Source organism: Podarcis gaigeae (assembly GCF_964106915.1).
Source record: "Podarcis gaigeae genome assembly, chromosome: 10".
Classification (NCBI taxonomy): Eukaryota; Metazoa; Chordata; class Lepidosauria; order Squamata; family Lacertidae; genus Podarcis; species Podarcis gaigeae.
In genome coordinates this window covers 73,552,762-73,565,316 of record NC_139686.1, presented here as the reverse complement: position 1 = coordinate 73,565,316, position 12,555 = coordinate 73,552,762, and the positions used below count along the sequence as shown (strand labels likewise).

Below are 12,555 nucleotides of genomic sequence, written 5' to 3'. Positions count from 1 at the left end.
CAATTTGTACTCTCTGGCTCTGACCTGAACTCCTTTTACCAGCTGGTCACCCCTTATCATGTTTAACAGAACCTCCAGGACTAATATAAAAAGCAACGGGGAAATTGGGCACCCCTGCCGCGTCCCCCCTTCTATAAGAAGTTCATTCGTAACCACATTATTTACAACTAGCTTTGCCCTTTGTTCCGAATATACTGCACCCACACCACCCTCAAATCTTTGGCCTACCCCCATCCCATGGAGATTCTTCTTCATAAACCTCCAAGAAACACTGTCAAAGGCCTTCTCCGCGTCCACAAAAATCAAAACTGCCTTTGTATTACTATTAACTGTCAGCATTTCTATTATGTCAGTTATGTTCCTTACATTATCCGACAGGTGTCTACCCGGGAGAAAGCCCGCCCGGTCCCCATGAATCTCCTCCACCAACACTTTCTTCAATCTTTTTGCCAAAATGTCTGCAAATATTTTATAATCCACATTCAGTAAAGATATTGGGCGGTAGTTCTTGATCTGTTTTTTATCAACCTCAGTCTTTGGTATAAGTGTAATAAAAGCTTCTTTCCACGATTCAGGTGCCTTCCTCCCCTCTAATATTTCATTACAGACCTCCTTAAGCGGCTGTATTAACCATTCCTTTAACGCCTTATAGTATCTGGAGGTTAGTCCATCTGGTCCTGGAGATTTCCCTAGTTTCATATTCTGAATGGCACCCTCTATTTCTTGCTCAGTTATTTTCTCATTCAGAGTCTGCACACTCTGTTGCGAAATTTTTTGTAATCCATATTTCTTAAGAAAATCTTCTATTTCTCCTTCATTTTCTGGCCCTTGTGCATAGAGTCTTCTGAAATAACTCTGAAAGCAATTACTGATCTCATTTGGCTTAGAAATGCTCTTTCCATCCACCTCCAAGCTTGTGACAGTGTTCAATTTCTGTCTCTTCTTCAATTGCCATGATAGGAGTTTCCCACATTTATCTGCTGATTCAAATGTCCTTTGTCTCATTTGCTTTATCTTCCATTCTATCTCCTGATTCATCAGTTCCATATATTGCGTCTGGTAAAACTTAATTTCTCTCAAGATCTCATGAGACTTTGGTTTGGACCTCAATTTCTTTTCACCTTCTTTTATTTTTTCCAGGATCTTATCTTTCTTCTCATTTTGTTTCCTCCTTTTTAGGGAATTCTGCTGTATTAGGAAACCTCGCATCACGGCCTTGCTTGCGTCCCAGATCACTCTTTTCTCCACTTCAGTCCTCAGATTTATCTCAAAGTAGTCCCTCAAAGTTTTTTGGGCCTTTTTGTAGACTTCTGGATCTCTAAATAGGGTGTCATTCATTCTCCATCTAAAGGAACCAGCTGTTGTTACCTTCATTTCCATCTTTACCGCGTTATGGTCGGAGCGTGTCTTTGGGCAGATTTCCACTTTTTTTATCATTGGAGCCATTCCACTAGTAATCCATATTTGATCTATTCTTGTCCATGTCATCTGGGACTCTGAAAAGAAGGTCCCCTCTCTCTCGAGAGGGTTTCTTAGTCTCCAAATATCTATAAAGTCCATGTTGTCAGTCATTTCGAAGAAAGTCTTAGGTAGTCTCCCATCCTTGGAGATCACCTGTCTTTGTGCTTTGTCCATATATGTAGAGACGACACCGTTCATATCTCCTAAAAGAATCACCTTATAATCCAGGTAGTCCATCAATGTCTCATGCAATTTCTTATAAAATTCTGCCTTCCCAAAGAAGGATAAGATTTTGAGTCATACTTGAAATTTCCAAAGACTTGCCAGGCCACTTAAATTAAAAAGGAGTTTCAGAGTCACGTTATAATCCAAAAATCTGCTGAAATGACTATTTAATTTAGGAATCTGACTAGCTGTGCATTGTCTTCTCCCACCCACCACTCCAGGTTGGGCTGCAGTGGGTAGAGCAGTGAAATGTCAGGATGAAAGCCATCAATAAAGTAAGTGCAGTGGTTAGCAATTGCTAAACAAAGATAGGTTGGAACCCAAGACTATTTCCTTCTCAGTGCTGCCAGCAGTAGCCACCAGACATTTCTTGTTGGACAAGCGCTGTCTTTCTTTGTCCACAGAGCAAGCAGCACCCAGAGCTCCAGTATTTTAGGGTTTGGGTTAGGTTGTGTAGGGGAAACGAATTTAACAAATTTTAAATTTAATGAAATATGTTGACAAACTTCACCAATGCACTGGATCAGAGAAGAGTTTCTAATGTTAAATCTCCATTTACCAACTGACAGTGTAATCCACTTCTCCACTCCCTAGCCCAGCCTGCTGGCCCCCTTCTTGGGCTCACACACTTATTGGGGTCCCAATTTCACCACCCCAATCCTGCTAGGACCCTCTCTGGGGTCATACAGCTCCAACCCCCAAAACTCCTTCCAGTCCTCTTCAGGATCTGACCATGACATCTCCATGGGACTCATGACAGGAGCAAACAACACGCCTCACCTAAGGGAAAGGGGCAATGGCTGCCACGTTCAACGGGCCTGGTGGCAAAAGTTCAAAAATGATTGCAGGCCTACAAAGCTGATCAACAACCAACCCAGCTACTTCACGACACATTCCCATGATTCCGGAGGCATTTGGCAAGTGCAGTTCCATTTTGCATGGCGTCCAAAATCCATTTCTCAGGTAAATGTTAGAAGACAGTGCAAATCTCTTGGCTACACTTACCACAAAAAGCATTCTCCTCCTCTCTGTCTCAAAATGTGCATTACTTAATCAGCTCTTAAGGCATCTACCACTGCCTGGCATTTGCCCTTCTGTGATCTGGCTCAATATAGCCAGGGACACCAGGCATCCTCTAAAAATAGCCTTGAGGCAGATTTCATTGAGCCTGGAGCACAAAGACTTCTAAACACTGAGAACCAAATTGTGGCTGGTTCATATGATCATTTTATTATGGCAAAATGTGCTTTATCGGGGCCATTAGCAAGCCTGGAACTTCAAATTGATTTACCATGCATCCAGATCCCGAGCCAATCCACGAGGAACCAGCAACCCTCCATAAGGATTCTAAAGCATTTCCTCGGAAGTTGGCCTCTTTGACTTCAAGGAAACATACTCTGAGGGACCTGTTGATACATGCATATGAATCCCTTGTGGACTGCAGCATCTAGTGATGACTTGTCTGTTTGCAGGAGCCATTACAGTTCAGTCACCAGAGGCAGAATTTTCCTATTGCCCAACACCGACTCAAATACAAAACTTTCCAACAAAGACAAGTCCATACATTCTGCTAAAAGTCACTAAGAGATGTGCTGCCAGAAGTTTTCAATTCCATTTTTGATTAACCACTGTTCAGCATGCATGTCCAGTCACTAAAGGTAACGGTAAAGGGACCCCTGACCATTAGGTCCAGTCGTGACCGACTCTGGGGTTACAGTGCTCATCTTGCTTTATTGGCCGAGGGAGCCGGCGTACAGCTTCCGGGTCATGTGGCCAGCATGACTAAGCCGCATCTGGCGAACCAGAGCAGCGCACGGAAACGCCGTTTACCCTCCCGCTGGAGCGGTACCTATTTATCTACTTGCACTTTTGTGTGTTTTTGAACTGCTAGGTTGGCAGGAGCTGGGACCGAACAATGGGAGCTCACCCCGTCATTGCGGGGATTCAAACCGCCAACCTTCTGATCAGCAAGTCCTAGGCTCTGTGGTTTAACCCACAGCGCCACCCACGTCCCTAAATTGCAGTTAATCTTAACCATGGTTTGTTGAAACACACCAACTTCTTAAGCTATGGTTTGAAGGTTTGTTTCAAGCAACCACACTTAAGATTAAGCACAGTTTGTCAGGTTTAAACAAAACAACGAGCTACAGATAATATAAACCAGAAGCAAAAGCTTCCTAAATTCTTTTTATAGCCACACTGAGCACATGGGGGAGAGAAGAAGCGACTCCTTGGCTCATTCTTGTAACACTAAACTGGGATTTAGTTTTACATTTGAACCAGCCCAATATTTGTCTCATGAAACAATCTAGCTTCTATTAGCTGACTGCTCAGGCAGTTGTTCACAACTCTTACAGGAAACAAGTACTATCTTAAGGGACCCTGAGAGTAGCACTTACACAGGGAAGACAGGCTGTTGCTTTGTATGGTTGTCAGGAAAAGAATAGTAAAGGCTACTTAATGCACCTTACCTATTAAGAGCCCATTGTCAGATGCCGTCAAATCTGAATCCATTTGTGATTCCACTTGCTTTCCGTCTTGCTTTTCCTGCTACGTTGCATCCACCCAAGGGGAACAAGGAAAGGGGGTTGGGAGAGAAAGAAGAAAACAGTGAATTAACAAAATGGTTGGACAACACTAGAACTTCAGTGGAGTCAACTGTACCTGCCTTCAAAATTTAAAGTACAGTAATTCAGTTTTTTTTTAAATGTGAAGCTTCTAAAGACTGTTACCAATAAGGAAGAGTGGGTTTGAAAAATGATTCAATCATTAATGTTTTAAAAATCTGAAATACACTTTTTACTAATTTCAGAAACAATCAGAAACAGCAGTGGGAAAGGAACGAACTGTGGTATGTTTTCACGGTAAAATGAGGGGTAGTGTCCTCTTAAATATCTGTCATTTTATTTGTTACAGACTTACTTAAAAGTAATGAAAACTACTTCAATAATCTCACGGAACTAGTCTGAACTTGTAATTCTTATATTTGATTGATTAATTGCTCTGCTTTCACCTTTTATTCTTTTTACTTTTGTACACTGTATGTTTCACAGAGAACCCCACCGTTATGGAGTGACTCATAAATGCAACAGAAAGAAAGACAAGCTGAGCCATTAACTATGAAATTGCTACAGAAGATGCCAGTGGGGAAGAAACAAAAGAGAGATTTGTGAGACTTCCTAAAGGGCTTCTTCCGCAGAGTAGAATCAGCTAGTAGACCCAATTTGAGTCACATGACTCAGATTGATTATTATTATTATTGCATATATTTCAACACTCCTAAAGTTTGAAAGTCAGTAGCACAGATGTTGTAAAGGTGTGGTGATTTGTCATGGAACAACCCCTTGAAGAAGATAACCGTGGTTACCCAGACCTTGTTGCTGGTTGCAAAGAGGCCCCCATGATTGTTCAATTTTGTGCAGATATGTATCAGATAGCACTGCACGTTACACTACAGTTGCTTACAGATGACCTATTTATTGAGCATCCAGCCTTATTTGTTGGCACAAAGTTTGTGGGCTGGTTATGCAACATTCACTGTTTATTGATTAGTGAACGCTCCTTTTTATTTGTTTGCAAGATTGTATCATGTCTCATCAAGCAACTGTTATTACACACTTCCTAGTGAATTTCCCCCTCTCTTCACTTACCACAAAAAATGTTATTGGATTTGAAAGTGAGTTTGGTTCTGAAAGATCTCAGGAGCAACTTTAATTGCGCAACCTGCATTTCCCAGCACATGACTGAATTCCTCTCACAAACTAGCAACAGTCTGGAAGCAACATTCGTTAGTATACATCTGAAAATTAGGAAACTGCCTGTCTTTGTATCCACATTCTCATCCTGCTCTGAATAAAAATATTTCTAGCTCCACCCCACCACCACCACACTGATCTCTTCCATACTTAAGCAAAATAAAAACAACAATGTACGGTAAATTGCTTCCACATGGCTCCCTTGAAAACTCAAGTGTGCAGTTGCTGCAAATCCCAGAAAATGTTCTACAGTTCGAGGGACAATTAAGTAGTATTGCAGTGCTTACGTCTCTAGTATGCAGTGTTCGGGGATGGGTGGTACCTCTGGTGCGGGACACATCATGCTACTTCTGGGGTAGTTTGTCCACCTTTGGTCCCCACCCTGCACCCACCTCTCAGCTGTGGCTCCTAGAAGCTGTCAGCGTGTGAAAGCAACCACACCCCAGGAATGGCTTTGACTGGCTGACTAAACCAGGTGAGGGGAGCTGAGTGAGTTAGGGACTCACTGCATGAAAAGACCGTCCCCACCCGATTGAGTAGACAAGACCAAGGGTGGGTCCAAAGGTCCAACATGTTGTAGAGGGAAGTGAGGGACAGGTCTACCAGTTCCATCTGGTACGCAGGCTGAGACCCTCCCTGTCTGCGCACTGTCTTGCTAGAGTGGTCCATGCTCTAGTTTTCTCCCGCTTGGGCTACTGCAATGTGCTCTGCGTGGGGCTACCTTTGAAGGTGACCCGGAAACGACAACTAATCCAGAATGCGGCAGCTAGATTGGTAACGGGGAGCGGCTGCTGAGACCATATAACACTGCTCTTGAAAGACCTACACTGGCTCCCAGTACGTTTCTGAGCACAATTCAAAGTGTTTAAAGCCCTAAATGGCCTTGGCCCAGTATACCTGAAGGAGCGTCTCCACCCCCATTGTTCTGCCCGGACACTGAGGTCCAGTGCTGAGGGCCTTCTGGCGGTTCCCTCAGTGCAAGAAGCAAAGCTACAGGGAACCAGGCAGAGGGCCTTCTTGGTAGTGGCGCCTGCCCTGTGGAACACCCTCCCACCAGATGTCAAATAGAACAACAACTACCTGACATTTAGAAGAAGTTCAGGGAAGTTTTTAATGTGTGACATTTTAATGTATTTTTAATCTTTGTTGGAAGCCGCCCAGAGTGGCTGGGGAGACCCAGCCAGATGGGTGGAGTACAAACAATAAATTATTATTATTATAACCTAGGAAGGGAGCCCATCTAGGAGGAGGAAAACTCTTATCTTAAAGCTCCACTGCCTTGCAGGATGTCTTTGGGAGGAAAAAAGGTTAAGGAGCAAACCCTACACAAATCCAGAGTGGAGTCCCTAAGGTGGTTATATGGCGCCTTGTCTGCCTCTTTTTGGCAACTCCTGCAGCCCAGCTGGTGCCAAATGCCTTGCTCTGCTTTCCTTTGGGCCACATCAGCCAGGCTGAGAGGGAGGTCTTTGGGCAGCCCAGGACCCCCAGACACACTGCCCAGGCTTGCGCCCCAGAGAGACCACTTCAGTGCTGCCAACCCAGCAGTTAGACTTCACGCCCAGAGGCACACTCCACTGTTTCTCAAGACAGATGGACGCCAACAACAACCACTTCTCTGGCTGCTTCCACAGAGCTGCCAATGTTTCTAGACCCAGGGGCACATTTTGAGTTTTGGGCGAGGGCCGGGGGCAGCAAATCCTTCTTGCCCTCTTCCCTAGATCAGTTCCACACACACATCCCAGAGAGACAGGAAAAAAGAAATCACCCATGCAAACACACATTTTGACTTTTCTAAGGGATCTGGATGAAAGTCCAGTTCAGCAGAATTAACACGAGCCTTGAAATGCACACAGAGCTCAAAGAGGGTGTTGGAAAGAGTGTCCTTATTCAGTTTTCTTGCCATAGTGCCAAGTTCTTTTCAGGAGGGAAAAATGTAACTGCTCTCACCACCTCATGACTCGAGCTGAGTGTCTGTGAGAAGGAGGAGGGAGTTCAGGAGCTTCATGGAAGTCCTTCGAGAGACCTCGAAGGTGGCATTGCACACCTGTTCCAACCATTTAAATTCATCTATACCAACTCTGGAGCAAAGAGACATTAACAACTGTTATGTACTGAAGTTCTCACCCTGGGCCAGCAGGGGGATACTGTAGATAGTTTTCACTCAGGTCCACATATGCAAATAAGGGATTGAAAGTGACGTTCAGTGATTGGATAGTTACAGAAAATGGTTACTGTTGTGTTCTAGTGGAGCTCTATATAAGCAGGCTGGCTGAACTCTTCAGTTCAGTTCTGTTCTGGCCTGTGAATAAACAAGAGCTGTCTGAAGAATCGCTGTGTCGTCTGATATGTTCACTCACAACTTAACAACAACCCAGGTCAAAAAATTTCTTGGGAAGAAAAACATGCCAAAGGGCTGCTGTTCTTAGATCGGGTCACTGGGAATACAAAGCAGACCAGCTTCCCGCTGCAGAGAGACAGGCACATATTTTATATTTAGTATTTTTTTCAAGCTTATTTCACATGTCATTCATTTCCTTTGGGGAGGAAATGTGATGTCAATGGAAATCCTTTGTAGAGTTGGAGAGAAGAATATTCAAACCAAACTGAAGAGGAGCAATTTCAACGGATAGCTGGAAACTTTATTATTTTTATGAAGAATGTTATTTGGAAATGCGGCTATAACATCCCGACAACTTCCTTCTCACCAAATGCTTCCTATATGAAAAGACCTTCGAGAATGGAGAATTCACTGTGATTGTGGGAAAATTTAAAGGAAGCCTGTTGAATGTGGCACAAAACTCCACTCAAGCTGACTCTTTCCATCTGTTCCACCTAACTGAATTTTATTCTACAACACTATTTCATTAGAAACCATACTAAGTGTTTCACTGCACAATCCTACGTGTGTCTACTTAAAAGACAGCCCCATTGACTTCTATGGGACTTTCTTCCAGGAAAGTATAAGAATGTAAGAGCTGTTTGACAGTGGAAAGGGGGTGGACTCTCCATCATTGGAGGTTTCTAAGCAGAGGTTGGATGGCTGTCTGTCATGGATGCTTTAGCTGATATTCCTGCATTGCAGGGGGTTGGACTAGATGACCCCTGGTCCCTTCCCACACTACAATTCTATGATAAGTGTCTGCTGCATCAGGCCAAAGGCCCATCTAGCACAGCACCCTCACACTGACCAACCATACATCCATGGGAAGCCTGCAAGCAGCACTGGGGCATAAGAGCCCTCTTCTCCCCACCTGCAATTCCCACCTTGGCAACATTCCGCAGCAACAAGAGCAGCTCTGATCTTTCCCTCCCGGAAACCCCTTTCCCTGAAACAAGGGCTGGCTGCTGCAGAAGGCCAGCAGGCCAAGTGTAGGTGGAGACGGAGCCAACAAGAGGCAGAGCCCACTAATTCTGGTTTCGTCCTCATCCTCGTCCCTGTTGAGTCCTACAAAGGCAACACTGCAGCTAAGGAGGCAGAGAGGCAAAGCCACTCCAGGGACCTGATGTGAACAGAGGACAGATTTGGGTTGGTGGGGCACTGCCCCCATTCCCCCAAATGAATCAGCCGCCACTGCACAAAGCACAACTTCCACCCTGCGTCCACATGCCAAGGACTGCTGCTCTAGATGCCCTGCATTTATCCTGCCGTACCAGGCTAAGGAGCAGTGTCTAAAGCAGGAGGGGCATGTGGGAAGGAGGTGGCGGGTTTTAGGCCGCGTGGGCTGTTCCTAGGCACACCTTTCCTTTCTCAGGTAAAATACTATGCATATACTAAGCTGAACAGGTGCACAGGGTATTCTGTGGTTCTCTTCCAGGACGGGTCTATCACCTCCCCCCTCTCACCAGGATGGACGCGGGAAAGCTTCCCTGGGTCCCCTGGATGCCCCTTTCCTGAACTCCCCCCCTTTCTTCTTCCTCAGTGGAAACATGGACCAATACAGTGCTTGCTGTCCATACAAATTGTGTTCTGGGCTTGTGCGTTCAGCCTCTGGGGCTGAACTGGAGCTGGAAGTGATTGGAGCTGAACTGTGTTGCTTTTATAGATCAGCAAAGTCTCCCCCCTTCCTGGCTGGACTCTGCACTGCAGAGAGCTTAACCCTTGGTGCCCCCTCCCTGTCCCTGGGGAGATGATGGAAGAAATATCCTGTGCATTTCAGCCGCCTCCCTGCAGAAATATGCCCCAGTTATGGTCCCCTCCAGACATCCTTTTGATGGTGCATTCATGACTAGTTGCGTTCATTGTGGTATCAGGGCAGTGATACACAACCCTGCTTTCAATGCTGTTTGTGCCTGCAAAGTTTTTGTGGTGAACAATTAAACAGACTGTGGAATGATAGTCTTGCTCCTTAGGAAATACGGACTTATGTTTCAATAAACCACACACGTCCTTGTGACTTTCTGTTGTTCTAGATGAGAAAAATGGAAACACAAAATAGATACATGGGGGAAGTAGATGCAGCTGCAGCCTGTCTCCCTGTTTGTCAGTAACAGCAAGGAAACTATGATTAACTTGACCTCTGACTTGCTGAGGGATTCATTGCCCACATATGTCTTGCACTTCAACAATGATGAAACCTACCCCATGATCTCTGCTCCTAGACCAGCCATTTCTGTACTGAGGCTCCAAGATATGCTCTTCTGCTGTGCTTATGGGGTTGAGGGACCGTGGTCAGACAGATATTGCTGGACCATGACTCCCACAATGGGCATCAGGCCCCTTGGCAGACCAACTCTGCATTTCAAAGAAGTCTGCAAACATGACATGAAGGTTGGCAGCATTAACCTTGCCATGTGGCCCCAGTGCCCGGAGACAGACAGGCAGATTGTGCATCCATAGCAGAGACCAGAGGAGGAATAGCCACTGGGAGGAACGCAGAGAGAAGACATGCCCTGGTGCATCTGCAGCAGCACAACCGGACTTCTTCAACTGCCCTGGCTGCAAGAAAACATGTCTCTCTCATATCAGTCTCCACACCCACAGAAGGCACTATAGCCTTCCCACAGTTTGACTTCATCCACAAAGGCACACTCCTCCACTTTCCAACTGGACAGACAGATGCCAATAACTCCCATCATGCCCAACTATTGGTGATGTTGGAAACTGCTGGTCAGTCCACAATCTACATGCCATTCCTAGGCTTTCCCAATAGCAAAGCTTTTCACACAAACTCACATTTTCAGAGGTGCCTAAAGAATCTGATGCTTTTGCTGACTCTCTAGGACCTGTTTTCAAACAGGCATCTAACAGACAATGAACATAAAGCCAAACAAGGTATCTAAATGCTGCCTTTTCCTTTAAAGATCTAACCCACATAGACGTGGCAGCTGAACCCACTGGCTGTGGCCTCATGAATGTTAAACATTTGCATGGTGGGGAGTAGAGTGTTTAAAGAATTACAGCAAATAATAGGGCTAGGAGAATGCACACATCCTTTAATTTTGGCTGCCTTCCTTTGATTAAAGCTCCTTGGCACAGAGCAGCCGCTGCATTAATCCGCTGGGAGTTCATCTCCAGTTATTCATCAAGCGCCCATGATGCCAGACAATGATTTGTTACGGGTTTCTATTACAGCAAAACGGCATCAAGAGAGAACGTACAGCAGACCTACAGAGATGCTCTTGCTTCACAACTTGTTCGCTTTCTTTCTTTTTCCAAATGACCCTGCCAACAGTTTTATCTCCCAAGATGTAGAAGGCCTTTGCCTTGAATGTGTTTCAGTCTGATTTAAGCAGGTGTTGCAAGAAGAAAATCTGGACCAACAATGGAGATTGCTTTCCCAGCCAGGCTTATTTGCAAGAAAGCAATTCATCTGCACCATGTGCTTATGCCCCTTTGGCTGCTACAAAGCTAAGCAAAACACGGCTGGAAAGGGAAGGCGTTTGGGTGACCATGATTTGAAAGCCCATTTATCAAGGGGGGTGGATGGAAGGCTCCATCTGCACTGTAACCTCAAGGCATCCTGGAAACTGTAGCTTATTCTGGGTACTGTGAGTTGTTAGGAGACCCCTAGTCCCCTCTGAGAGCGACAGCTCCCTGCAAAAAGAGACTGGTTGTTAAACTGCTCTGCCGTTGTAGCTCTGTGGGGCTCCTAACAACTCTCAGCACCCAGAATTCTTTGGGGAGGGGGAGACATGGCTGTTTAAAGTGGCATGGCACTGCTTTAAAATTAATGTTCAGATGGGACCAAAGAAGAGGTTGAAGATGACACCAGGTCTGAACTGCAGATTTTATTTACTTACCTATTATTACTACTTACCATTTATAAAGTTTATACATTTTCACATATGCTGAACATTTTTTTAAAAGCGAGAGTCCCTGCCCAGCCATTTTACGATATCATAGGAGAAGGAGAGGAAGGAGAAAAAGAGAGATGGGGGAGAGGACAGGGAAACACACCAACAGCTGCTCTCTCTGTCCCAAAGGCATTCCAGGGGGTGAAACACTTACAGATTTATGTAAAGACAAGAAAGACAAACAGGCATTTTAATAATAATAATAATAATAATAATAATAATAATAATAATAATGATGATGATAATAATATCTGTAATTTTAATATCCAAATACAACTAGCCACATTGAATATATAATTCAGAAACAGCAACCTGGATTTACCCGCCCAGGCCATCCTGGCTGGGACCTTATTGTGTTGTTTCAGGTATCTGTGTGTGGTATCAAGCCTGTTTTCAGACAGAATTTCGCTCCCAATAAACCTATTTCATATAATAACTTCCCATCCACAACCTCCAATTGCTTCTTCTCCAGGCTTCTTTTCAGGAGCGATCAGGCTGTGTCTTTGTTCGGTCCATCTCGCCACCTGCTTCAACATCTGCCCAAGATCCATTTTACACATTCTGAGGGGGATCTTGTTGTCTGGGCAGCTCAGGACCTTCATGCACGCTGTCCAGGCTTGCGTCCCGGGGGGGGGGGGGCACTTCAGACCTGCTCATGTAGTGGTCTGACTTTACCCCCGGAGGTGTCCTCATTGTCTCTTGAGACAGATGCCAACAAGTATGTGTGAAAACTTCATCCTTCAGTCTGTCAATTTATTATGCCAGTTTAGTAGTCAGCTGTGCACACACCTTGTTTTTTAATAAACAAAAACAAAGAAGC

General features: G+C 44.9%; 1 protein-coding gene across 1 annotated transcript in view; it reads right to left on the bottom strand.

Annotated features, from left to right (window-relative positions):
* FAM107B (family with sequence similarity 107 member B) overlaps positions 1–12,555 on the bottom strand; it is a 98,298-nt gene that overhangs the window by 65,644 nt on the left and 20,099 nt on the right. Inside the window, exon 2 of the mRNA XM_083701663.1 lies at positions 4,158–4,236. Within this exon, the coding sequence (XP_083557789.1) occupies positions 4,158–4,200 (43 nt within the window). The 5' untranslated portion in view covers positions 4,201–4,236. The remainder of the gene's footprint in view (positions 1–4,157; positions 4,237–12,555) is intronic.